At 41.6% G+C, this 26,097-nt stretch overlaps 1 protein-coding gene across 1 annotated transcript in view; it reads left to right on the top strand.

Moving 5' to 3' along the window:
• MAD1L1 (mitotic arrest deficient 1 like 1) overlaps nt 1-26,097 on the top strand; it is a 436,479-nt gene that overhangs the window by 171,666 nt on the left and 238,716 nt on the right. Inside the window, exon 13 of the mRNA XM_083413484.1 lies at nt 15,565-15,621. Coding sequence (XP_083269610.1) covers nt 15,565-15,621 — 57 coding nt within the window. The remainder of the gene's footprint in view (nt 1-15,564; nt 15,622-26,097) is intronic.

Here is a 26,097-nt window from a genome sequence, read left to right as displayed (position 1 = left end):
AGTTTTAGAAACCTCTCAGTACAGGGCTGTCTTCAGATTTCTTCTTTATCTGCTTGACATCTGAAAGGAAGGGTGTTCCACAAGGCAGGCACCACTACCGAGAAGGCCCTCTGCCTGGTTCCCTGTATCTTCGCTTCTCACAGTGAGGGAACCAGCAGAAGACTCTTGGAGGAGGACCTCAGTGTTTGGGCTGAGTGATGGGGTTGGAGATGCTCCTTCAGGTATACTGGGCCGATCAGCTCCAACACTTTGAATTGTGCTTGGAAACGTACTGGGAGCCAGTGAAGATCCTTTAGGACTGGTGTTATTTGTGCAATGGGAGTGAGTTATTTAATCAAAGAGTTAACGTAAGAGTTATATTTTATACTTAACAAAATTATAAAGGTGGTGACATATGTGTAAATGGGAACACCCAAATTTTATTTTATTTAAGTAGCATAGTATGTGGGGGCTTCAGTCTTTCTAGATCTAGAATTTCTCTGATTCATATTTCTGTGAGTGAAGGCAGAATTGTGCCCAAGGAGAGATAGCAGTGATATTTATTTTCTGTAATGCAAGCACAGTGCTTTAGAATTCATTTCTGACTGCCCCTCTCTCACCTGCACATCTTGGATAGTAAAAGGGATACTTCTGAATCTATAAGAAGTCAAAGTTCATAACATCCTTCATAAAGTTCATTACCACTTCACAACAGCTCCTTGATTTCACATTCTCTGTATATTATTGTTCTTAAGGTCAGCAGTAGTTTCCATTTACCAGAGCGCTAAGCTTCACTTGCTCTTGGAATTTATTTCCATGCCTGAGTGTGGGAAGGATCAAGGGTGGAAAAGAGATCACCTCCCAAGATGTATCCGCACGTTCTCAACCAGGCTGTGATGTTCTTAAGAGCTGCTTTATGGCATATATCCAGAAATATATATTAGCCTCTTAGATGCATTAGCCTGTTTACCTTTGGCTGTTAATTATGTCTCTGAAACAGGCAGCCTTCAAGTTTGAAGTCCTTTTTCTTTGACTTCTATGTTTAGACACCTTAATGAAGAGAATAAATGTGAAAAGTGGAGACTTGAAAATATTTAAAGCAATAATGCATTTGCTTCTCTCATTTACTTTGTAGTAGATTTTATTGTCTGTCTGCTCAGAGAATGTAATAGAGAATGCAGTGGAGAATATAAAACTCACAACTTGATTGACAGGACCCAGCTTCTCGTTGACAGATCCTCATCATGTGTGATTGGGTTGTTGGCTTCAGGTAATTGGCATGCAGAAAACGGTGTGATAGAGTTTTGCTGAGCTTCCTTCAGTGACACATGGATATCATTGACTTGATGATGCATTTCTTTGGGGTTGCCTTATCAGTGCTTTCAATGTAGAGCCAATAAGATAGCCTTGCAGGCTGCAGGACATTGTGTGAAAACTGTGAGGACATCAGAAATAGCTTCAACATATTGGGAGATACACCAGCTCCATTCCCTCCCTCCCCTCAAAAATCTATTTGTTGGTTGCATCTTCTTCCAAGGAATGGAGAGTGATGTGTATGGTATCCCCTTACATCCTCACACCAATCTAGTGTGGTAGGCTAGGCTGAAAGATGGTGACTTGGTCCCGTGAATTTCATGACAGGGGAGAAATGAATATGGATTTCCCTGGTTGTAGTCCAAATCTCTAATGGAGTCTTGTCTACTACAACATTCCTATTTTGGCTTGTGTGTTTTTCTTCTGCTTGGAATAGGAGTTACTTGTACCTGCAGGCAAGCCTTGCCTATACATGAAGCACTACAAGTGTTTGTACACTGAGAATCCAGAACTACTTTTGTAGAACTTGTATCTTTCTCCAAAATCGGCACCTGTGTCAGTCTTTCCAGTGCAAAATTTTTAGATGTAGTTTCTGACAGAGTTGCATGCAACATGAGAAACATCCCATGAACCTGCTAGTCCTGCGTCTGTCTTCTCCTTTGTGCCAGTCCTCTAGACACAACTTTATGTCAGCTCCATCAAAGTGCTGGTCTCGAGTCAGGCTACTCTCTTTTCACAAATCAAAATATGGGATCACAGCTTAATTTAACCTCTTATCTCATGGAGCACTTCACCGTGGCAGAATTCTAATTTCCAATGCACCTGGTATTGTGTTATGCCTGATAATGCCACTAGCTTAGACTGAGAATGTGTCTATTTACTGGTGCCCTGCATTATAACTAGCCCTTCCATTTTTTCTTTCAGAGCATTTAAAACCATATTACCCCATTTTCAATATCTTTTGCAGCTTCAAACAGAGGTGTGCAGGTTTGATTTGCAATGTTCTCTTTCCCAGCCGAACTCTCCCCCCTCCCCACCCAAAGGTTGTTTTAGCTCAGTAGCACCCTCACCTTCTTTTCTACCTCACTCCTTCTTAATGTGCTTTCGTCTCTCCATTCTGTTTCCCTGTTTCCTATTTATAGACTAACTTGCTTCAGCGGCAGTCAATTAGAACAGCAGTGAATCCTTTAAAAGGAGGATGCCAGGAGGGAATATATTTGTTGATCTGCTTGCTCCCGGGGAATCAGATTGATAGTTTAGTTGAAGCCCTTGCAGCACATTAAAAATTCTCTTGGGTTTTGTTGATTTTTGAAATACATTTTCATATATTAGGAAACAAAAAGAGGGGGAACACTTCATTTCCATGCAGTGCAGAATGCAAAAATATCAAGGAGGCAAGTAGTGGGGTTCTTGTTTTTCTTGGAGCCTTTAACATAAAAATCCTTGAGGAAACTTATTGATTTGTTTCCTATTCATTCATTCATTTATTTTTACATCCGTATCTCACTTTCGACGAGTTAACAAAGTACTCCCAACATTAATGCAGTTCTTTTGCATTTAAAATCTTTAAATGCAAAGCTAAAATCAGAAAAGAAAATGGGAGGTTAAATGGGTGGAAAAGTGGAGAGCTGGTTGAAAAGCAGAATTATAAAAGATAAAGCACAGCAAAGGGGTGACGGTGTATATGACTAATATAGTTTCTATTGAGTTGCATCTCCTTGTTATAATTTTAAGTGTAGTCTATAAATATTTATATAAATAAATATTATCTTCCTACTCACCCTGTTTATTATTGTTGGTGGTGGTTATGTTGGAATTATTTTCCTCGAACCTTCCCATTTCATCCATCATTAAGAGAGAATTAGGTCACCCATTGAGCTTCGGGATTTGAACCTGTTTCTCCCAGATCTTAGTCCAGTACTCTAACCACTATGCCACATGGGCTCCAGGCGCCATCTAGGAATCTCAGATCTAGTTTTTATCACTATAATATTAATGTTTCCGTTTATATACCACTTACAGTCTGAAAGATCTTAAAGCAGTTTACAATATACACACTCATAAGTGTGTGTGTACACACACACACACACACACACACACCAGTACCACTATGTCAAATGAATCACATAGCAAAGTACATAAACAGCATCCAAAAACATAAAATAAATAAATAACATTAGAGAGTGTTACAAGGCAGCATAATGCAGTTTTTCAAACAACACAACATTCATGCAATTTAACTCCATCTGTTTCACACAGCCACTACAACCATTCACTACTTTGAGCATTACCTTTAACAACCGCTAATAGATCATTTATTGTTAATAATGACAAAAAATAATAACAACTGTTGCTCTATAAAATGCAAGTGGGTAGCATGTCTTTGGAGAGTTTATGATCTAAAATTTGACAAAGAGGAAACAACAGCATAAGGGTCAGAATATATAGGCAGGAATTTATTTGAGTTAAGCATCCTCAGGCTTGGTTACAGTAGGATGGGGTGGAGTGCCTATAATCCTCCACATAGTGCTTGGCCCCAGTTCCCATAACCGCTGGCTGTACTGGCAAGAGCTGATGGGAACTGGAGTTCCAAAAGGAACAAGTTCCCCACCCCTTCAGTAGAGCATGGAACTAAGATATTTTATCAAGCAAAGGTTTCACATAAAAGGTAGGTTTAAAGAAGGAATTGAAAGAGAGCTAGCTTCATACAGATTTAAGAGTCAGACAGGGAGAAATGGTTGAGCTGTTTGAGGGAGCATGAGACTTGTGGACAGCTAAAGGGGATGGAATTGAAGGGCATATACTGGAGTGAAGAAATAGAGGGACAAGGCCATGGAGTTTGTGCTGTATTAATGAATGAATAGGAAGCCAGTGTAGGAATTTAAAGAGGGATGGAGCATGTCTGAGTAACCTGTGTTGATGATGCCATTTATAGGAGGTTAGAAGGATAGAAGTTTGGTCCTGGGCATGGACATGTGGAGTTGTAGCCAGTGATAGTCCTACTCAGAGTTTACCTATCAAAATTATAATGCACATGACTAAGTCCTACTTTTGCTTTTCTTTACTGTTCAGTTCTCTGGTTAGCCCTCTTTATATCCATTTATGCCAAGGGAAGAGGAAAAGAGATGGTAGGCTGTTAATAGAAAAGTTACATAGTGAAGGACATACAGTGAACCGAGTGGGATGCCCTTGTTGTTCTTGCATGCTAAGCATGTAAATTTGCCAGCTGTGATTTGTGTGTGTATGCATGATGAGAACAATTTTGTGTCCAGTATTGGGGGGGGGGGGGCAGTGCTTTAGCATCAAGCTTCTTGAGTCCCAAGGATGTCAAATGATTCCCTTGGAGTCCATCAGTATCAGAGGTTCACTCAGCCGTGACTGCAAGATGCTGTCCTAGCTGCCTTGCAACTCCAACAGCAGCTGGCTTGGCAGAGTTTCATCAGTCATGTTGCCTTTTTCTGTCAAGGAGAGAGCTGCAACCCGACAGTTTTGCTTGGCAGCATGCTACCTCCCCAGAGGCAACAGTGCCATTGGCTTGGAATAGGGGCACCATACAAAATAAGTGTGTGTTTACAGAAAGCATAGTATTCCCAGGAGACTCTTGCTGATCCTTTTGATCTTTGTATTTTGTCTTCTGTGTAGCCAAGGCTTCTGAAGGAAAACAAGAAGGAAGAAATGAGCAGGCAGTAGTGCTGGGACTTGCTCTCTTTCCTCCCCCAATGAGATTTAGAATCTGTATTTTCTTCTGCAATAAGCAGTGTGTGTGAAAGTAGAAACCCAGAAACACCTGAGTTGCACCTCTGTACCTTTTTGCTGAAACGTGAAGCAACCTTTCCTTCTTGAACCCAGGAGATGGGCAGATCTCATGAGTAGGAAGCTTGTTCGTTTGCTTGTTAACAGTTACAGCCACTCTTTCAATCATATTTATCAGGTTGGCTCGCAATAAAATAACAAGCACATAAAAATAAACAGATGGTGATAAAAATAAGCTAAAACAGCAAAACTGTAAAAGCAAGATAAAAAAATATTATGCAGCAGAATCCAAGAGATCAGCAAAAAATCTAAAGCCTGGATTATTATTTTTAAAATCTTCGCCTGAAAGGGTGAATACCTGGTGAGCCTATCTGGAAACAGTGTTCATAATCAGGACACCACTACTGAAAAGGCCCTTTCCTCAGTGATCCTGGAGGACAGACATGACAGTGGGATTGCCGCTCCCTCTGGCAGGACAGGGTTCACTTTAATGATCCTTCTGGGCCAAGGGCCATTGTAGTCTCCCCAGACCCGCTTTGGTCCAGGTCAGCTGAGCTGGAGCTCTGTTGGAGCTCTGCATGAGCAGCACTTTCACTTCTACTTTTTAGGGGTGGGGGATCTATTTCTTCCTCCCCTTCCTTCTCCTTCTCCTCCTCCTTCCTGCAAGCTCAGCCCCTTGGACACCTGGAAAAAGCACAGGCTCCCAGCCAAAACCTGTGCAGGAGCATGCAAAAGTTGTGAGATGGGGACTGATCGTGACCATTTGGCAGACAAGCTGGTGCAATTGCTCCTTGCATTTGCAGACAGACACTTTGAAGTCATGCGGCCAGGAAAAAGCAGTTGGAGAGCTTGCAAAGGCCTCAGCGGAGGACAAGCCGCAGCACAAGTTCCCCACCTTTCAACCCTTTCAGGGCAACTCTAAACTGCTTTTCCTTTTTGAGCATATTCCAGATGTGCTGGAAGACCGTATTTGGCTTTCATGGTGACATAGGCTAGGACAAGTAGACTCTGGAATTCTGGTGTTCTGTGTGAAATCTGTGTGGATGTGTATTTGTAGTACTACTGTTACTCATCCAGAATTGGGGAGGCAAAAAGATGTACAAAACTGAAACCAGAGCCCAGTATGGTTAGCCAAGTAAGAGAGATACTATGGGTCTAGTGATATCCCTGGTTTCTAAGGAAACTGCCTTAAACTGAGTCTGTTTTAAGTCGGCTTTATCTACACTGACTGGTAGTGGCTCTTTAGGACTTCAGATGAGGTCTTTTAAAGACCTACCTGGAAATGCCCGTGGAACCTAAGGCTTTTTGTATGCAAAACATGTACTCTGCCACTGAACCACAGCTCATTCAAAGTCACTTGAATGGCAGATGTGCCTGGAAGATCTCAGGGTCACGAATGCAGGATGTTCAGTATGTACCACCATCTCTAGTCCTAAATATGTATGTTTTTGACATCACAAGAACCTTGAAGTTTCATGCTTATTGAAGCTCTCTATGCAGTGAATTTCAATTTTATGTCCCTGAGTCAGCTTGTCTTTTGTGGCAGCCATGTATGTAGTTATGGGTGGGATCTTCCCTCATCTCTGTATGGTTATTGCAAGGAGGCCAGCATGCTTCATACCAGGCATGTTTTCAAAGTTAGCATCTGAAGCAAGCAAGCAATTAAATCAAATTAGATTAAATTAAAGAGAGAACATCTCTCCTATTTCTCACTTATATGATACACTATCAGGGATCCATAACATTCTCGGTTCCTTAAAGTAATATGGAAAACATTTGTCTAATATTCTCTGAGGAAGTCTGAGAGTTAATTAATAGGTTCAAAGTGCAGTCATCAATTGATGAGTTGACATGGATTGTTGACTTTATCAGCATCTACCCTTTGGGGGTATTTGTCAATGATGGGAAAAGACGATGTTCTGTCCGTGACTGCCACAAGACTATTGATGCTCAGAATTCACACATCCAGGTTGGCATCCGTGTGTCTCAAGAGACAATGGAGTGTGCCTCTGAGAGTGAAGCCAAACTGCTGTGGCCGCAGAGACTGGTAACTCGTAACTTCTGCCTTCCAAGTTGTTTTTGCTGCATTAGCAGCATCAAAGCGACCTCTCCAGAGCACAGGCCTGGGCAAGAAGCATGGAGGTCCTGGGCTGCCCAGATGACAAGACTTCCTTCTTGGTCTTGCTGATATGGTCCAGAGGAAAGTAGACCAATACATTTGGCACCAGCTTGGCTGCAGCAGTTGCTGGAAGGAGGCATACAAGGTGTCATCTAGGTAATAACTCCAGTTTCTACATGAGTAATGTCATATGTGAATCCATTCTGATCATTTGCAACCTGTAGCTTTAAAATAAACATCAGCTAAACATGCTAGTGCTGTTCCACAGGATGTATTCACTCATACTGTTTTACTTCTGAATCTTTCTTCTGTTTAATTAAAGGTACTGGGTATTTTTTTTGTGTGACGTGTAGTACGAAAAGGCTAATTCAGTAGCTTTCCCTAACTATTGAAATTTATTTGGCATAGTACTATAAATTGGCATGTTTTACTGGTGGAAATTACTATTCATACCAGCTTTCACAATATTTTAATACACTGAATTGTACTATGCAAATAAACTGAAGTCTAGCAGTGCAACTGTTGGAACATACTTTTGTCACAATACTTTCCACCCACACAATCGAGCTTTTCGCAGCTGTTTGAAATCAAATCTGGTTTCAGCAAAACCAGAAAATGTATGAAAATATCACATACAAGAAGGTGAATACATTTTTGAGTGTCTTTTAAAAATGTTATATTGGCACTTTTTTCAAATATAAGACTTGTATTTTTTAAAATGATATTTATTAAGTTTTCCAATTTAACAATCCAATAAAAACCACATTAAATCATTCCAAATTATAATACAACAAAACAGCCAAATAATCATGCCAAATTATGTATCTTTGGGTGACTTCCCATGCTCTGAAATTCCTTTAATAAATTAAGCCATTCCTTCCTTGATTTTAGCTGGAACCTCAGATTAGCAGAACTACTGTTGCTGTTCTTATAAGAAGATGAGAGAGAATGGTGCAGCTATATCACCTTCACTGGTTTGTCCAGGGTTCTGGTTTTTTCATAGAGGACAGCAAATGTAGATGTATTCTTTGAGCAGGTGGTTCAGCTGTGATTGTTTTATGCTCGACACAGGTATGAACCTAGCTAGACAATGTTGCAGTCTCCCCCAAATCAAAAGATTGTGATTGTTTCAGAGTGGTTGCAAGATAAATAGAAAAGGAAAGAAAGAAGTTTTTTGGATTTCATAGCAAACAGCCACTTGCTTAGCCTTATTGAGGTTCCATGTTTTTGAAACAAGATGCTGAAATAGGATTGGCTTGTGATTTCTCCAGTATAATTTTGTGAGATGCCTTTTTTTATTGAAAATGCAGAGACTAAGAAGTGACTCCGAGATATTGATGAAACTTGACTGAGCTTCATTTCAAAAACCAGGGATTCATATTGGGTCTGTGACCTTGTAGGTAAAGAGGCCAATAATCACCCAAATTGACTTGCTAGGTCTGTATACAGCTGTCTTATTAAGAGGAGGAAAATGCTGTGGGCTTTTGCTGTGTTAAAAGCCTAGAATTATGATTTGTATGTTGACTGTGCTCCCCAGAGCAGCTGTGTTACCATAGTGAGTGCCTCCCTCTTCTACTTCAAGTTGGAAAGCAAATAGATTGAAAAAGGGATTGACTGACTTGGTCATGTACCTGAGACAAAGTGACGTGAAAGGGGAAGAGATGTGGGGGTCCCTGTTGGCATCTGTCTGTTTTGGGAGTGTGCCTTTGGGGTAAAGTTGCAGAGTTATAGCACCTGCTGATACGGGAGAGACATGTTTTATTGCAGGTGGGGCAGATGAAGGCCATCCGGTTGTGCTGCTGCAGATGCACATGGCGTTCTTCTCTCTGCACTCCTCCCAGCAGTCATTCCTCCTGTGGTCACTGCTGTGGATATAAAACTTGATTGCCTGTGTCCAGGCACTGTGGTCATGGGTTTATGTCATGCTTTAAAATATTTAAAGGAGGAACCCAAGAAGGCCCCTAGATAATAACTTGGAATTGCACTCTGAGCCCTAAGACTCTAGGTTTCACTGATACGGGCCTTGCTTAGTCAAAGATAAACCATGTTTAAGTTCAGGGAGGAGAAAAAGTGTCCACAGGTTGTCACTGTTGTTGTCATCTACATGTGCTGGAGAACTGAGCCCAGAAGGAACAGACCAGTTGGGTCTTTAACTCAGAGTCATGCTGCCCCACAGGGCAGATGACACATATTTCATTTATTTCATATACCTTTGTGCCTCAGGGAATTAGTAAGCAGGCAGAGAATCAAAACTTAGAATGAAATAATTTATAGTTGATTAGAAAAGACAGACTGATTACGATGCAGATTCTAACAGAAGTGAAAAAAAAAATGGAGATGGCTATGCTCTGCCTCCACAGTTGGAGGCAGCAATGCTTCTGAATACCAGTTACTGGGAACCAAGGGAGGAGGGAGTGTTCTTGTGCTTATGTTCTGCTCACTGGTTTCCCACAGGCATCTGGTTAGCCACTGTGAGAACAGGAAGATGAACTAAATTGGCCATTGGCCTAATCCAGCAGGCTACTGTTATGTTCTTATGGTTATTGAGGCAAAGTTCAAAGTGGACTGTCAACGTTTGGGGTTAAAGCTAAAAGGCAGTAAAGATAGGAGGTATTTAATTCGAAATATTGTGAGAATGTAGCAGACTCTAGGTTAAGGTTACCAGGCGTCCCCGTTTCCCAGGGACAGTCCCCGGATTTACAAATCAGTCCCCATACAAAATCCTATCATTCCTACTGAAGTTGAAAAGTGTCCCTGGATTCATTGAAAAAAATCTGGTAACCTTACTCTAGGTCTAGGTGTAACTCCTATTGAAGGAAGTGAGAATGGAAATGCCTATTTCTACGAAGCAGTGTGGGTACCTGAGGGAGAGAGGGGGACAAACAGATGGAGAGAAGCACAAATATTGACCATGCAGAGTGAGGAGAAGCTCTTCTGTGAGAAACTGTAATAAGTCACAAGGCTGTCCTTGGTACTCAGACTCTGGGGGTTGCTTATGAATTTTTGAGGATCAGGCACCCTGGCACATAGATAACAAGATGTTTCAACCAGAGGCAATAAGCATCCAGTGAAAAGGCTAAGATGGGTGAGTGAGGGGGATTGAAGCCTGGTAGGTTTCATTGAGCTGCAAATGTAATAAACTGAGATGGTGCCTCTTCTGGAGCTCTAGCTAGTCTGAGCAAAGAACGCAACAGAGCTGGAAAGGCGGTAAGGAACTTTGGAGGACAGGGGTTGGAGAACAAATAGCGAAGGGATCCAAGCCGATTAGGATGTGTTGCCCAATGGCCAGAGACTGCCCTGGAACATTTGGTTAGAAAGGCTAAGTGTTTACTAGAGATGGAGGAGCCCAGAGCTTCTGTGACAACCGCACTCTGCTCTGGAGCAGCATAATCCATCAAAAAAGGCAATTGGCTCCCAGTCAGGCTCCAGAGAAGCAGTTGGGGGTGTTGATGTGTCCAATTTAACCACCTATTTGATAATGAATAGATTGTGCCTGAAACAATTTGTTATTTCTCAGGGATTTTCCATTGCAACTATTTCAAATTCAGTGGGTGGCCTTAATGGCTGCTTCACAGATTCTCGTCACAGATACAAGGAGAACAGTGCTCCTGGTCCTCTGTGATTTACTTACCTTTCTGTAATATTTCTCTTAGGTTTGTGTGCAAGTTTTATGGGAGAGCGAGAGAGAACAAACTGATGTAGCTACAATTACTGTTCCTTAGGAGATGCTTGAGGAGGGCCATTGAACTGAAAATCTTCAGAGAGTAAGATAAGCAGAGAAATGTTCTCTCAGTGTCTGAAAAGATACTTGTGCTTCAAGTTAAGCTGCAGCACTGAGACAAATTGCATCCGCTGTCTGGCATTCTCTAGAAGGCTAGGCTGAAGCTCTGTGGTAAATTAGGAGCAGGGATCTGATCATATTTTCATATATACAATTAATAGGGCTGTCCACCAATTAAATAGTTGTTTGATTAATGATTACTATAACAATTTAATGATAATTTAATTGATTCTTCAGTCTGGAAATTCTGCATGCAGCTGTGCTTACTATTTTGTTTTTGTTTGCAAGTATTGTATAATAGGCTCAGTAAGGCTGCCTTAGTTAAATCTGATTTTCCAAGCAGAACATTGGGCTTCGAACTAACTCAGTCTCCTTTTGTTTTGGAATTTCTGTCTGCTTTCATAAATGAGTCTTCCCGTTCCATCTTGCTGCCCCTCGGTGCCAGGTACTCCTCCCCTTGGTACAGTCACTTTCAGATATTTCCCCTAAATACGCTCCCTTTATAGGCCATTTATTTCACAAAATTTATATTCCACTTAATGGTAAAAAAAAAACCAACCACAAAAATACCACACCTCAAAATGTTTTACAAAAAGAATAAAGCTGTCAGTAAAAATATTTAAGAACAACTATTCTGACAATCTTTTAGATCTCCATTCCCCAAGCTACTGGGTTCCTCAATAATAATAATAATAATAATAATAATAATAATAATAATTTTTATTTATATCCCGCCCTCCCCAGCCGAAGCCAGGCTCAGGGCGGCTAACAACAATAAAACAGTACAAAAGTACAGCACAAACAACACTCTAAAATCATTCATTATAAAATTAATTAATTCAAGCCACTGGCAACCATTGGGCCAGAGCTCTGCGAAGATTGCCGAGGGAGGGAGTCAGGCTGTGCCCTGGCCAAAGGCCTGGTGGAACAGTTCTGTCTTGCAGGCCCTGCGGAAAGATGTCAAGTCCCGCAGGGCCCTGGTCTCTTGTGACAGAGTGTTCCACCAGATTGGAGCCACAGCCGAAAAAGCCCTGGCTCTAGTTGAGGCCAGCGTAACTTATCTGTGGCCTGGGACCCATGGGATCAGACACCTCTTGTGGCCCAGAATTGACAACTTACAACTCTTTGAAACTCTCCACGGGATTGTCCAACTCCAATTCCTTGGGCTCTTCCCACTTCTCCTTTGAATCTGTGCACTCCCTCCATAACACCTTTGTCGGACTTATGGCAATATTCTTATTTACTTCCACGAGGAGTCCCCAGCAACTTATTTTGATTGTGTTTGCACTAATGGGAATACTGATATTTCACAGTGCTTCCATGTGTATTAAAATCATTTTGAAGCTTAGCTAGGTGCTCTAGAGAGCTGCAGAATAATGGGGTCATTTCTTTAAATCTCTGGAGCTGTGTATGCACTGTTTTGGACTGGTCTTGAGCTAGGAGGCAGCAGTGTCCTTGCCAAGGGGTGCTTATTTTGGGACTTACAAGGATGGTCTGAAGGGTGGTCTGGCCATGCACACAAAACCGCAGGACCTTAAAAAAAATGCAGCAAACATTTTTGTGGCACTGTTCACGTTGTTGTGTTTACCAGAGATGAAGTCCAGTATATATTAGCCAAGTGCTGTCCCTTTTTGTCCGGATAAAATTAATGGCAAGTGCTTCATGGGTATGTGTTGAAAACTGAAAGTGCTATTAAGATATCGAAGACCATATAATGCAGCACGTTGGCTTAAGGTGCAGTTTGGCAGATATTCATGACATGGAAAGCCAATCTGTTCCACCTTTCTGAAAGACAAGTTCCAAGGAACAATGGTGTAATTTCCCTTGGCTTTCTCTGAGGCTGCCCAGTACAACAACAGTCCAAGTGTGCCAGGATCAAGGGGTTCAACAAGCTGCTTTGTGCCTTCCCAAGTCTCTTTCCAGCTGCTGCTTTTAAGCTGTTACACCGGCTGGCAGCTTTCTTGAAGCACACTGATTAAATGATCCATTGGCTAAGTTCAAAGGTAGATTTCTCCTTCATAATTAACAGTGTTTGTGTGTGGCTGTGAGGCTGTTTTTGATTACTTTTGCATTTTATGTACCAAGATATAGAGCCAAAGATAGGGAACCTCAGACCCAGGGACAAAATGTGACCCTCAAATCCTCTTGGGGCTTTCCCTAGGCCACATAGCCATGTCTTGTCCCTTTCTGGCACTGCTCTGTACTCTCTTCAGATGCTTTTGCCTAGGTGGAATGTGTCTTTGAACTGTGAAAATGTATATTGCTTGCCTAGATGGAGGATAGAGAGGGGTGCACACTTGTGCACAAATAGAAACCTGAGTTTTATGTGACTGGAATGTAGCCTATTGTACAAAAGCAAACATCATGTCTATTACTCTGTCCCCTTTGGTCTTTGTCTCCACCCACTGGCAGATTCCCCCTCTAGGTTTCCATAGGAGGGAATGTGGCACTTGGAGTGAAAAAGGTTCCTCAGCCTTAATATGGACCAATCCAAGTTGGTAAAAGTCTAAGTATGCTATGTCAACTGGACCACCATTCTCTATATGCTTGTTGACCTTGTAGAATAGGTTGGTGAGACAAGACTTGCCTTTGCAGAAGCTGTGCTGGCTCTGCTTCATCAAGGCTTGTTCTTCTGTATGCTTAGTTATATTATCCCTAACAATACTTTCCACCAGTTTTCCTGGGATAGAAGTTAAGTTCACCGGCCTCTAATTTTCAGGAAACTACCCCATTCCCTGATCCCAACAATTATCTGACTTTTAGAAGACATTTGAAGGCAACCCTGTTTTGGGAAATTTTTAATGTTTAATGTTTAGAATTTTTTATGTGCTGTAAGCCACCCAGAGTGGCTGCAGAAACCCAGCCAGATGGATGGGATACCATCATCACCACCACCACCATCATCATTTTCAAAATTAGTGTTACATTGGCTACTTAATGGTTCTCTGGTATGGAGGCTGATCTGAGGGGCAACTTACATCTTTTTGTTAGAATATTAGCAATTTAGTTGTTAGCTGACGTTCAGCACCTGTTGTTCGGATGGATATTGTACCAATATCAGAGTTTACTTACTCATTTTCATTGTGTTTATGTAAAGTCAGTTCCTTTCTTTGAAGAACTTTGTAATCACTGTTGCCAACAAAACTTATGATCCTCCTCCTTGTATCTCATTGTTGACTCCAGCCTCCTCAATTCAACCTAATTAAATATTGACGGATAATTTGCTTCTAGGTGTCCATATATTTACACACAATCTCCCAGTATTTTAGCTCCAAACTTATCTGTAATTTAATTAGGACTCCCCTCTTGCTCACCCTCTACTCGCTGTTGTCTGCACAGGGCAGGCATATCCCGCAGTGTTTAATGAGTGTGTTTCCGTTTTCCCACACTGGGCTCCAGCTTTATATTAGAATCACATTCATTTTGTTTGAGCACCTCTTCATTTTAATAATCTGACATGATTGCAGGGTGTGCACAGCCAGGTTCTTTGACTTCACGGTAGCTCCCGCTGAACCCTGGGACCGGTGCAAGCTCATAATTGCGGTGTTTGCTTGAGAAGCTGAGCAACACGTTTTCTGTTGAGCTCTTGAGACTATGATTTCTGTTTTGTTGCATTTCAGTGTGATTAGCTTTCGTGGCTTGATGCCCCCTCCCCACTATATCCAAAACCAGCACCATTTCTTTGTAGTGAACTACTTGCTGTTCACCAGTGTTTTGGATGCTGTGCTTGTAAATACCATTTCATGCAGTGAAGGGATGCTGTTCTAAAGACCCTGGAGAGTTTTAATGAGTATCTGCCTGGAATGACATGAATTAGTTTGTATGAAAGGCTTCCGTTCTCGTTGAGCTTGTTTATTCTGGTTTAAATGGGTTTCTGTGTCATCCGCTGAGATTATTTTTTAATCTTTTCTGTGTAGCTATAGGGAAGATGATTGGTCTCTGACATGATCTCATGAAAGAGAAGTGTGGTGGTGGTGGGAGAACATGTTTTTATGTTATTTCTAAAAGAAGATAAGAATGCCAGCTTTTCTTCTGAAATTCCAGTTGAAGACCTTCCATCCAAGTGACTTGATACAGAGATTATTTCTATGATGTATGAGTCCCTTCAACAAAACTGAGCAGTAGTGTTCCTTAACCAAGAGACCGTAATACTACAGACAAACTTTTATTGCAGTATTTCTTTCCCCTCCTTCCCTCTCTGAAGACTTCCCCCATTATGGTTCTTCCTTTGAGTCACCTTCTTCTGAAATGTATGCTGAGGTTGTTTTCCCATGAGTGCCTGTCAGCCTCAAAATAAAATAAAAAGTACTGCTCTAAAAGGGTGACATAATTATCATTGATGACTTGCATCAGCTTTCTCTAGCATTCTTTCTCCCTTCTTGAAGTTCTGGCTGGACTTCTGTTCATTTTAATATTGGCTTTTGAGGAGAAAACACTCAGACCTTAACATTTTTCAAATTTGGTCAAAGCTGAGCAGAGGTGACATGTTCACTGGGGTTCTTGAGTCACAGCTGAGCCCCTTTATCACTTTGTTATATTTACTCTTTTTTCCTCTCCACTTCTGTTTTTGCTGTTGTTGAATTCTTGAACATTCTCTTTCTTTCTTTTTGTATTGAAGGTTCAACTGTCCCAGACTTTAGAAGAAGCTGGGAATCAGAAACAAAGAGCAGACCTGGTAAGTGTTAGAGTTTGCTGATTTTTAAAATTATTATTCTTTGCAATACATGGTAAAAATGGACTTTGGGGACAAGAATAATCTTTGAGCCACATCCATTCACTTAAAATTCAAGATCTGCTCAGCAAAAGTCTAGTTAGCAAAGCAGTGCTCCAGTCAGCATATCTATATGATGGTAGGTCTTATGGAAGCATGACCTTGCTGGTTGGGACTGATGGGACTTGGGCTCTAAAATAGTAGTCTTCATTTTAAGGCCTTAGAATCACCATTAACCCAAACATGCATTTGAGAACCTATCCCAATTTTCTTTTCTTTTTTCACCATATGCAGTATCTATATGGTTGGTAGTGCTGCTGTTGTAGCCCATCATATACCCATGACCTCATAGTGGATCATGACTTGTCAGTCAAAGACCACTCGTCGAAAATATCTGGTGGGTACCAGTTGGGCAAAGGTTGATCTAGAGCAGGGGTCAGCAAACTTTTTCAGCAGGGAGCTGGTCCACTGTCCCTCAGACCTTGTGGGGGGCCAGACTATATTTTGGAGAAAAAAAATGAATGAATTCCTATGCCCCCCCCCAAATGAACAAATTCTTATGCCCCACAAATAACCCAGAGATGCATTATAAATAAAATCACACATTCTAATCATGTGAAAACACCAGGCAGGCCCCACAAATAACCCAGGGATGCATTTTAAATAAAAGGACACATTCTACTCATGTAAAAACACGCTGATTCCCGGACTGTCTGTGGGCCGGATTGAGAAGGCGATTGGGCCGGATCTGGCCCCTGGGCCTTAGTTTGCCTACCCATGATCTAGAGAAAAAAACACAAGCAAAAAGACATAACTAGATTCCTCTTTCTCATGGCAGAAGGTGGATGCGTCATTGGCCCATGCTTCCACCTGCCATATTTCCAGTTCCCATCTGAATCCCAGAGTTAAACTTTCTCTTCATGCTTTGGGATGCTTGGAAAGCATACACACATCTCCAGAGATGTCAGCTTCTGCAAGTTTCAAGTAAGGTGCAGAAGTGGCGAGAGAAAATATGCCACCCCACACTTCCACTCTCTGGCTTGTCCAAGGACACCTTCAGTTGACAAATCCCTAAACTCTGGTGAGATAGATTATGCTGTGCTGCTCTGTGGAAGAACCTCTGTTTTTGCTTTCTACATGCCTTCTTAGAATAGAGCTGGAGGGCTGCATTTAATTTTCAGTAAAGGAGTACTTATTTCATGGCGTAAAGATTTGCAAATTTCATGGCACATTGTCTGAACCCGCGATACTCTGTGATTAAGCATTGACGTATTAACGTAGGAAAATTGCCTTGTCATATTCAAAAATAAATGGTGAATGCCCTGATGACTTTGAACAGAAATGCAGCCCTTTGTTTAATGTCAGATACTTTTCAGAGGTAGCAGTTCATTTATCAAAGCTATTAAATGGGGGCAATTGGTGTGATTATGCAGAATTTTCTGCAAACTGATTTCTATAATGTTTTACACTCCGCACATGTTTCTTGATTCCATTTGTTTTATCCCCTTCCACACATTCGTTGGCTGGAGGAACTGGGCTCTGGGTGGCTTGCTGTAAGAAAGAAAACTGTAATTTGTTTCTTCAGTATTGTTTGTTATATTCATCTGTTACTTCATTGTTTGACTGTTCAAAACCTGCAAATAAGCAAAGTAAAAGGTTTCATGGTCAAAACAGTTCACTTCAAGCAGACCTAAATAGTGCAAAACAAATAGCATGAGCCCCAAAAGTTTATGGGAATCTGTGTTTTTATTCATGAAAGTGAAAGGGACTTGTAGCACAGTCTGTCACTAAAAAATGTATGCAGCTGTTAGTGGTTAAATACTATACCAGTTGATGGAACTACCTGTTATAAAAGCCACATGCCTGGAGTGTTCACAAAATGTTAAAGTCTTGACAGGTGTTCTTCACATTTACAGACCGACCCATGTTCAGGGACTCTGGGGATGGAATGGGGAGCCACAAACTAGAGTAATGTGTACCTGGATCTCAGAACCCAGTTCATGCACAGAACCCAACTCTTCCAATTGGTAGACATTATGTGGCATCTAGATTGGCCAGACCTGGTATAAATATTAGAAGCTTGACCTTCTGTCCAGTGCTCTTGACTGGTAGAGCTTCTTCAGGGTCTGCTGCAGAGAGAGGTTTCTCAGCATCCACTACCTGATTGTTTAACTACATGGTAGGGATTGAGCCTAGGAATTGCCATATGCGAAGGATGTTTTCTACCACTGAATTATGATGCTGAATTATGATGCTGACAGCCACAGTGGTATAAGAGCTATGAACCATGTCATTGACCATATAGATATAAAGGTGTGACCATTGTACTGTGAAAATACCGTACCCTGAAGATAATTACAGAATCCGAGGAGATATCCTCAAGAAATTACCGTATTTTTCACTGTATAACACGCACCTGACCATAACACGCACGTAGTTTTTAGAGGAGGAAAATCCGTAGGCATGCCACCCGTAGGCATTCCCTCCATAACACGCACAGACATTTCCCCTTACTTTCTAGGAGGAAAAAAGTGAGTGTTATGGTGCAAAAAATACGGTATATCCCACATCTAAAACATCTGTGGGAAGTGCTGGTCAGTTCTGAACAAATAGTTCACATGAAACTTGGACAACTCCTGCAGGTCCCATTTTCAGACCTTGGACAGCTCTATTAATGCACTTTTGGTTTGGCTGCCAGCATGCTTGTGATTTCAGTAATGAGCTGCCATATGCATGCCAAGGTCTTTCAGCTGCTTGTAACCATCTTACAGTTCCAATTTTGGGCTTTCTGTAAGGACAGCCTGCCAGCTATGTCAGACTGTGCAATGGATGGTGTTTCCTGGAGGATTAGCTTCTTTCAGATCTGATGCAAAAATGGCTTTTAACTGAGATATTGAAATGGCTGTGGTAACTCCATTTGACAACTAGTTTGGCTGCTCTAGGCTTACATATTATATTTTTCTTTTCTTTCTTTAAAATAGCCAGCATCTATTATGGGGTGTATGTATGAAAAATATTTGAGTAGGAAATAGTTGTACTCATTCACAAAAAAATATTTTTGTAAGCATTCCGAGGGAGGGAGGGAGAGAAAGAGAGAGAAATACAGTGGTACCTCAGGTTACAGACACTTCAGGTTACAGATGCTTCAGGTTACAGACTCCGCTAACCCAGAAATAGTACCTTGGGTTAAGAACTTTGCTTCAGGATGAGAACAGAAATCATGCAGCGGTGGCACAGCAGCAGCAGGAGACCCCATTAGCTAAAGTGGTGCCTCAGGTTAAGAACAGTTTCAGGTTAAGAACGGACCTCTGGAACAAATTAAGTTCTTAACCCGAGGTACCACTGTAATTAACTCCCTCAGTTCTGCAATTGGGTTTGAGTTGCCAGCCTCCATTTGGAGAGCCGTTGTTGCTAGTGCAAAGTGTGTGCAGTGTCTGTTTCAAATTTTATTCCATCTGGAGCAGTTCCCTACAAATTCTAGTATGCGAAAGCTGTGCTATGATGCAGGATGGAATAGAAAGCGTGCAAGAGCACATAGGGCCTATGATAAGCTGCTTCTAAACCTTGATGGCTCCCTTTCTTAATATTTTCCTGAGACAGATGTGACTTAGCTTCCTCTGTTTTCTGCAGTGAGAGTTCATTTCATAGATGCTTCCTTCTCCGTGATGCACCAAACTTACTTGTATGAACAGGAGCAGGGGGAAAACATTTTTGCTTGGATGCGGCCATTCCTTTGGATGACCACCTGGGGGCTCCAGTAATTTTTGACATTAAAGGTAAAGGTAAAGGGACCCCTGACCGTTACGTCCAGTAGTGGATGACTCTGGGGTTGCGGTGCTCATGCTCATTTCGCTTTATTGGCCAAGGGAGTGCAACTTCCAGGTCATGTGGCCAGCATGACTAAGCCTCTTCTGGCGAACCAGAGCAGCGCACAGAAACTCCGTTTACCTTCCCGCCGGAGTGGTACCTATTTATCTACTTGCACTTTGACGTGCTTTCGAACTGCTAGGTGGGCAAGAGCAGGGACAGAGCAACGGGAGCTCACCCCGTCGCGAGGATTTGAACCGCTGACCTTCCGATCGGCAAGCCCTAGGCTCAGTGGTTTATACTGCAGCACCATTTAAACATTTAAACATTAAATAGTTCTTAACACGATGATGTTGAAGCAGACATCCCCTTCCTACTTTTTTCTGTAATGTTGTGCTGAAACCCAGCTAGTTTTTTTTCTTTCAGATTTGCTTTAGGTGGTAGCACTCATTCGTCTGATGTTGGATACCGTATGACTCTTAGTCTCTCCCTTCCCTCTCTCCAATCCCTTTTCAACACCTCCTCTCCATTATTTCTCTGTTATCGAGTCCTTGTTAGTTTGATGCTAAGCTGCTGTGGCTGAAACGGTATGAAAAATGCTGCTCTCTGACCAGTGTTCTGACACATGTTGATATTGCTTTTCCACCAGTCACTCTGTGTGTGGGCTTACCACCGTGGCTGTCAGTAAAATGGCAAAAACACTTGTCAGGTGCTATCACATGGCTCAGTAGATTTTTGGGCTGTTCCATGTAATAAACAGCTCTACAAGCGACATCCACATCTGCCCTGAAGAAAGTTTAACTCTCATTTCAGAGTAGTGGATCTAGTGATGTTTACCAGGATCCAAAGTCTGGTTGGCTTTGTTTCACATGGTTTGAGTGAGGAGTTGGGAACCATATGTATGATTCCTGTACTAAGGTATATTTCAGGAACATACATAACTCTGATCCATGTTGGAACGATCACTTGAGAAGGAAAGCATACATACATTAAAAAGCCTTTAAAAGTGTTTTTGTTTTTTATTTTATGTATTTATGTTGTGATATAACTTGAGATCCATGGATGAAGGGTGGCGTATAAATTAAATAAAGAAATAAATAGCAAAAAAATTAAATAAATTATGTTATCCTGATATGCAAGTAAATATGACCTGGAAAGAGAGGCTGGTGCCATCGTTATAGAACAGGGGTGGGGTACCTGTGGCCTTCCAGGTGTTCTTGGACTTGCAAATCCCATCATCCCTGATCACAGGCTGCGGCTGGTGCTGATGTGAGTTGTAATCCAGCAACATCTGGAGGATCACAGGTTCCCTAACCATGGTATAAAGCTAATGTATCTAATCCCTCATCATAGCCATTATGCTCCTGATATTGAATAGGCAGCAATTACTTCAAATTACACTCATAATCTAAGAGCATTGCCAGTGTTCGTCTCCTGAGTATCTACTGAATTAAAATCTGCCCGCAGTGTATTTGTATATGCTTGTTTTGTAAGGAGTCACAGACTCTGCAGGTATGTTTTCAAAATAAAGATGCTGCAGTAAAGACCCTGTTTAACCTAATACTTACTTAATTTTGATATTGACCTCAAGAAGCATTTTAAGATTGTCAGCAGTGAAGCGGCAGTAAATCTATATATCTCATGTGCAGCTCACTTTTTCCCTAAATAGTTCAGGACATCATGCTCTATCTTATCCCCTCAGTAATCCTGTGCAGGAGATCAGGCTAACAGAGGATAACTCTCCCAAGGTCATCCACTGAGTTTTGTGGCTGAACTAAGGTTTGGAACTTCTGGGAGAGTATTCCAAAAGTAGGGTTTCACAGCAGGAAAATGTCTACCCTGAGTTCTAGCCACCAAAGGTGAGAATGATACTAGTATTAGGCAGGGTGATACATGGCCTTTTTTACCTTGGGAACCTTGGATTACCAGAACTTTTTTATTCATGTACTGAATGCTCTGACACAGCTCTGGCCAGTAGTCATTGACACATCATCTGGCAATCTGCTGGACTTCACTCCTTGCCTTTCTCACTGTAGCAAGTGCCTTTTTGCAGGTTGCACACTTCACAAGAGCCTCACACTTTGCAGTTTGTCATGCCCACCTCAAACCAGTCAGGGAACTGTTGCTCTTTTTTGCTGTGCTGTAGATTTCATTGGTTCCACCTTGCTTCAATGCTATCTCTGGGGCAGTTCAGTAGAGCTTGTTGGGCAGAATCAGAGAAGTATTCACAAACTTCAGGTATGACTGTTCTGGCAAAGTTGATCCAAAGCCATACTTTCTTCTTTGTACTGTGGGTCCTCTTTATCTGGAGATGAATCTTGCTCACCTTCAGGGAGTGATCTGTGTCACAGTAGGTACTGTGGTAGCTCCGTGTGACATGAACACAGTTCAATTCTGATCATCTGGTGACAATCAAGTCCAGTTGGTTCCAGTGGCCTGACTTTGAATGTCTCCAGGACACTCGGGGTTTTGCCTTGGTAAAGAAGGTGTTTGTGATGCAAAGGGTGTGATAAGAGCACAACTCAAGCAGCCTTTGTCCATTCTCATTTATGCTGCCAATACCAAAGGGCCTATTCAGTTGTCCCATGTGAGATGGTCGTTCCTAACTCTGGCATTGAAATCTCTCAACACTGATTAATTATTGCAGCAAGGGCTGCAACTTTGAAAGTACCTTACTTTTGGTTTTATTGTTTAATTATGCTTATGAGATAACCTGCTAATGCTAATGATTAAGGTTTATGTTCTTCTGTTGCACAGGGCAGCTACCCTGGACTAATGCCTGGCTGGTTTGTAGTGCCAAGCAAAGTCACATTGACTGAGCAGCTGCTAGAAGGCTTGGTGGTATCTGCCACCAAATGACATGTCATGTGTGTAGTTCAAAACTACTGTATCAAAGGATAATAAACCCGCAAAGCTAACTGACACAGTGTATTCCGGCGCATGATTCAATTACTTCTCTGCAGAAAGTCAGTTTACTACTTGAAGAAAAGAGAGAAATTTAAACAGCTCTAGCTAATTGCAGTTGACAAGACAAAGGCAGTTTGACTTTCCAGTATTAATTAGCAAACCCATACTAATTAGCTTGTATAAGCACAATTCATGCTTCTTTCTCTAAATGCAATTAATATTGCAACTGAAGACGTCTCTGGGCTGTGCCGCCGTATCATTAACATACTTCACCCTAATTAAGTATGGACAGCAGAGGCTGCAGAAATGAGTTTGTGATTATAGCCATATAGAAAATCCCTTCATGTTTCATATCTATAGTGAACTTCAGCCTGAAATTTATTTTCTAGTTTACGATAAATTAAGCTTCATTCCGGTGCAGTAAAGGGACTTTTATTTGTCTTGTTTTGTACTGTGTGCTTTTTCTCCCCTTGTGAAACCCCATATACAGTAGCACCTCGGCTTACATTACCCTCGGCTAACGTAAACTTTGGGTTGTGAAAGCGGCAAACCCGGAAGTGTTTCGCGGCGCGCGCATGCGCAGAAGCGGTCCCTCCAGTTGCGGAAACCCCGGGATCCAACCAGAGCTCCGGAACGGATCCCGTCCGCAACCAGAGGTACCACTGTACTTGCACAGATGCACTTCCAGAGAGGGGGGATCAAGGAGTTTTTAACTTCACTTCTTTCACACTAGCAATACTTTTGTTCATAAGTGATAATCAAAAACTGTAATCTTCGCTGCTGTCCCTTATTGAAGCTAATGCCAGAGATGGTATCACACCAATAAAATTGCTTTTGTGTTTAATGTTGCTTCCTTGCTGCAGAAAGTCCACGAGCACCTCTGCTTATATATGAGACTTGCTGGCTCAGCAGCCCCTCTGCTATAGAGAGTCTATAGCATAGTTGTAAAGCATTGCTTTACAGTGCCAGGTCTCTGGTGCTTCAGTTTTTCAGGTGATCTCAGGGGTGTGGGTTGGGAATAACCTCTGACTGAGGGGGCTGGAGTACTACCACCTATCAGAAGAGGGCTATAGAGAGTTAGATCATTAATCCATTTGAGACAGATTCATATGTTCAGGCAAACATGTTTCTGCACTGTGGTAGTTATTACTAGTTCTAGCTACTGTTATGATACTCAGTTATGCACACACTCCTGATGATACCAGTGGTTTATACTACCATTGCAGTAACTAGTGTAAAAAGGGAAAAGTAGGTATATGAGGTCAATATCAGTTCACATGTCGATCAGCATTGTCATTGTCTACACATAGTGACTTTGGGCCTGGGCCTCAAAATTGTGCTCTTCTGTCACTGGGCATAGGAAGTAGTGTGTGCCTCACGCAGACATGCCCAGGTTCTAACTTTCATTTTATCCCTTTTTAAAGTGAAAGGACCTTGGGAACTTGACAAGCTGCCCTATAGCTTTGCAAATATATATTCTTGAGGACACAGTTATTCCTTCCTGTAGTGGCAGAAGAACAGAATCTGATCACCCAAGAGCTGCTACCTGTCACATAGGCTTTTAGGTTGTCCATCAGTTCCTGAACTGGCCCAAATTTTTAAGGCATTTAGTGTCAGCTAGTGTTTCTGTTTTGATCTGGTAAAGAGTTTGATTACCAAATGCTTCTGTTCTCGTCCTTAATGGGATCTAGTTGAAGAGTCAAGCCCCTAGAGAGATTATTTTGGACCAATTTGCATGATCCCAGGATCTTGGATACCTAGGAGCAATGATAAAACTTCATGCTCTGCTACTGGGGCGGAGAGCAGGCGGGGGCATGGTTGGCGCTCCCCTGGTGCGTGCGGCACCTGGCGCAGGGTGTATGTGTGTGTGTGTGGCACATGTCCTGGGGGGGCCCTGCGATGGCACCCTACCGGAATAGTGGTGCTGGGGGCGGTCCGCTCCCTCCGCACTCCTGTCTCTCTGCCAGTGCCTAGGAGCAATTTAAAGCTAATTGCACATAGTTGACTGAAAGAAAATGTGGAAGGTAGTACAATATTGTGGAGGGCTTCAAGAAACAGATTCAGGCTTTAGTAAGTGGATCCTCTCACTTCACCTCTGCTGCCAGAATGTAGATTTCTATTTCCTGAATTTCAGGGATAACTTGGCAGTGAATCATCAGAACTGTGGTTGCCTGCTGACTCTGATATTAAGTTTAGAAGATAACAAGACTGTATCAAAGGTTTTTATTGTGCCAGATTTAGTGCAACATCCTGAAGTAGCAGTTAAGATCTACAAAAGTTTATCAGAAGCGATGGGAGAGATAATTTAAGCGAATTTGTGCTCTGAAAATCAATACAAGAATGCAGGATTGTAAATTGCAGTGTGGGTGGAGGAAGACGAGAAGAACAATATAGCAAACAATAGACGTTATATTCAGTAACATTACTATAAGCAAAGTGTTATTCTGTCAAACACAAGGAAAAATAAACATTTTAAACCCAAAATTTGTGAATCACTAATGTCTAAAAATGGAGAAAAACATGAAGTACTCCCCTCAAATAAAAATCACTACTTCACATTCCCACAACAGCTTATAATATTTTAAATGGCTTCGTTCCTCTTCCTTCAAGCTTCTTAAAAGAAAATCGCAGTTCCACAGAGTCAAAATACCCATCCATACAAAATATTTTTACTTTGGAATAATCAGCCTTAATAAGAACTGCTGCTCCATTCATAAGTATGCTTTGGAGGGATGGAAAGTTCCCTCTCTGTTCAAGTTCTTTATTACGGTAAGAGATCAGCATAAGCAAAACATCTAAATAAATAGCATAACAGTATGAATCTAAGCGAATAATTATTAAATAAATGGGAGCAAGAACCAAACGTAGATTTAAACATATACATAGAATACTTATTTAAGCATAGATAATGGGTGAGTAAAAATTTATAATAAAAATTAAAAGATCGGTTAACACAGCTGTATGGAGTGGGCTTCAGAAGTGCGGATCTAACAATATGGGCCTTCAGTTTAGGATTAAATTGTAGCATCTGTTTAATCACCATATTGTCCATGTGCTTAAACCATGTTAAGAGTTTAATGATCTTGAGCATCCACCCTAACTAACCAGCCTGTTATCACTTGGCCTCCCTCCTGCTCTTAAGCTAAATATATAGCAAATATATAGCAATTCCATGTTTTAAAACGATCAAGCAGTAAAGCAGTCATCGTTTAAAAACATAAGCATATAAATCTCCCTCTAGAGAGGTCCAAGCACTGTGCATCAATTGAACTGATGTGGAATAGGACATCTCCTTTGGGTCTGTTGCTTACAGCTGACCTCGGTGTATCACTTTGCAAAATGGTAATTTCATAAAGCAAACATTGCCTAATCCAGTTTAATATTTCTAGATGAGAGCATTTTTTTGCCTGCATTTGTTAGATTGTGTATATAAATCTAGCCATTGTTTCTTTCTCTGTTGCCTTTTGTGTATGCAATAACCTCCTGCAAGCAAGCATTGCACCATTTTTTTGTTTCCTGCTCAAGCCAGTTGAAATGAATGGTCCCTGGAAGAATTCCCTCTGGTTGCTACAGTGCATCTGCCTCATGTTCCCTCTTCAGAAATTGATGTTCCATTTAGAAGACCCTGGCAAAATTGGAACCATCTGTTGTAGATTCCTGGAGGTGGAACAAATATAGATGCAGAAACACCAGGACCTTGATGAGGTGAATGTTAATGAAACAAAA

The sequence above is a fragment of the Podarcis tiliguerta genome (assembly GCF_965153285.1).
Source record: "Podarcis tiliguerta genome assembly, chromosome: 14".
NCBI classification, from domain to species: Eukaryota; Metazoa; Chordata; class Lepidosauria; order Squamata; family Lacertidae; genus Podarcis; species Podarcis tiliguerta.
Note: the sequence above shows the minus strand (reverse complement) of the source record. Positions and strands in the feature narration are given on the sequence as shown.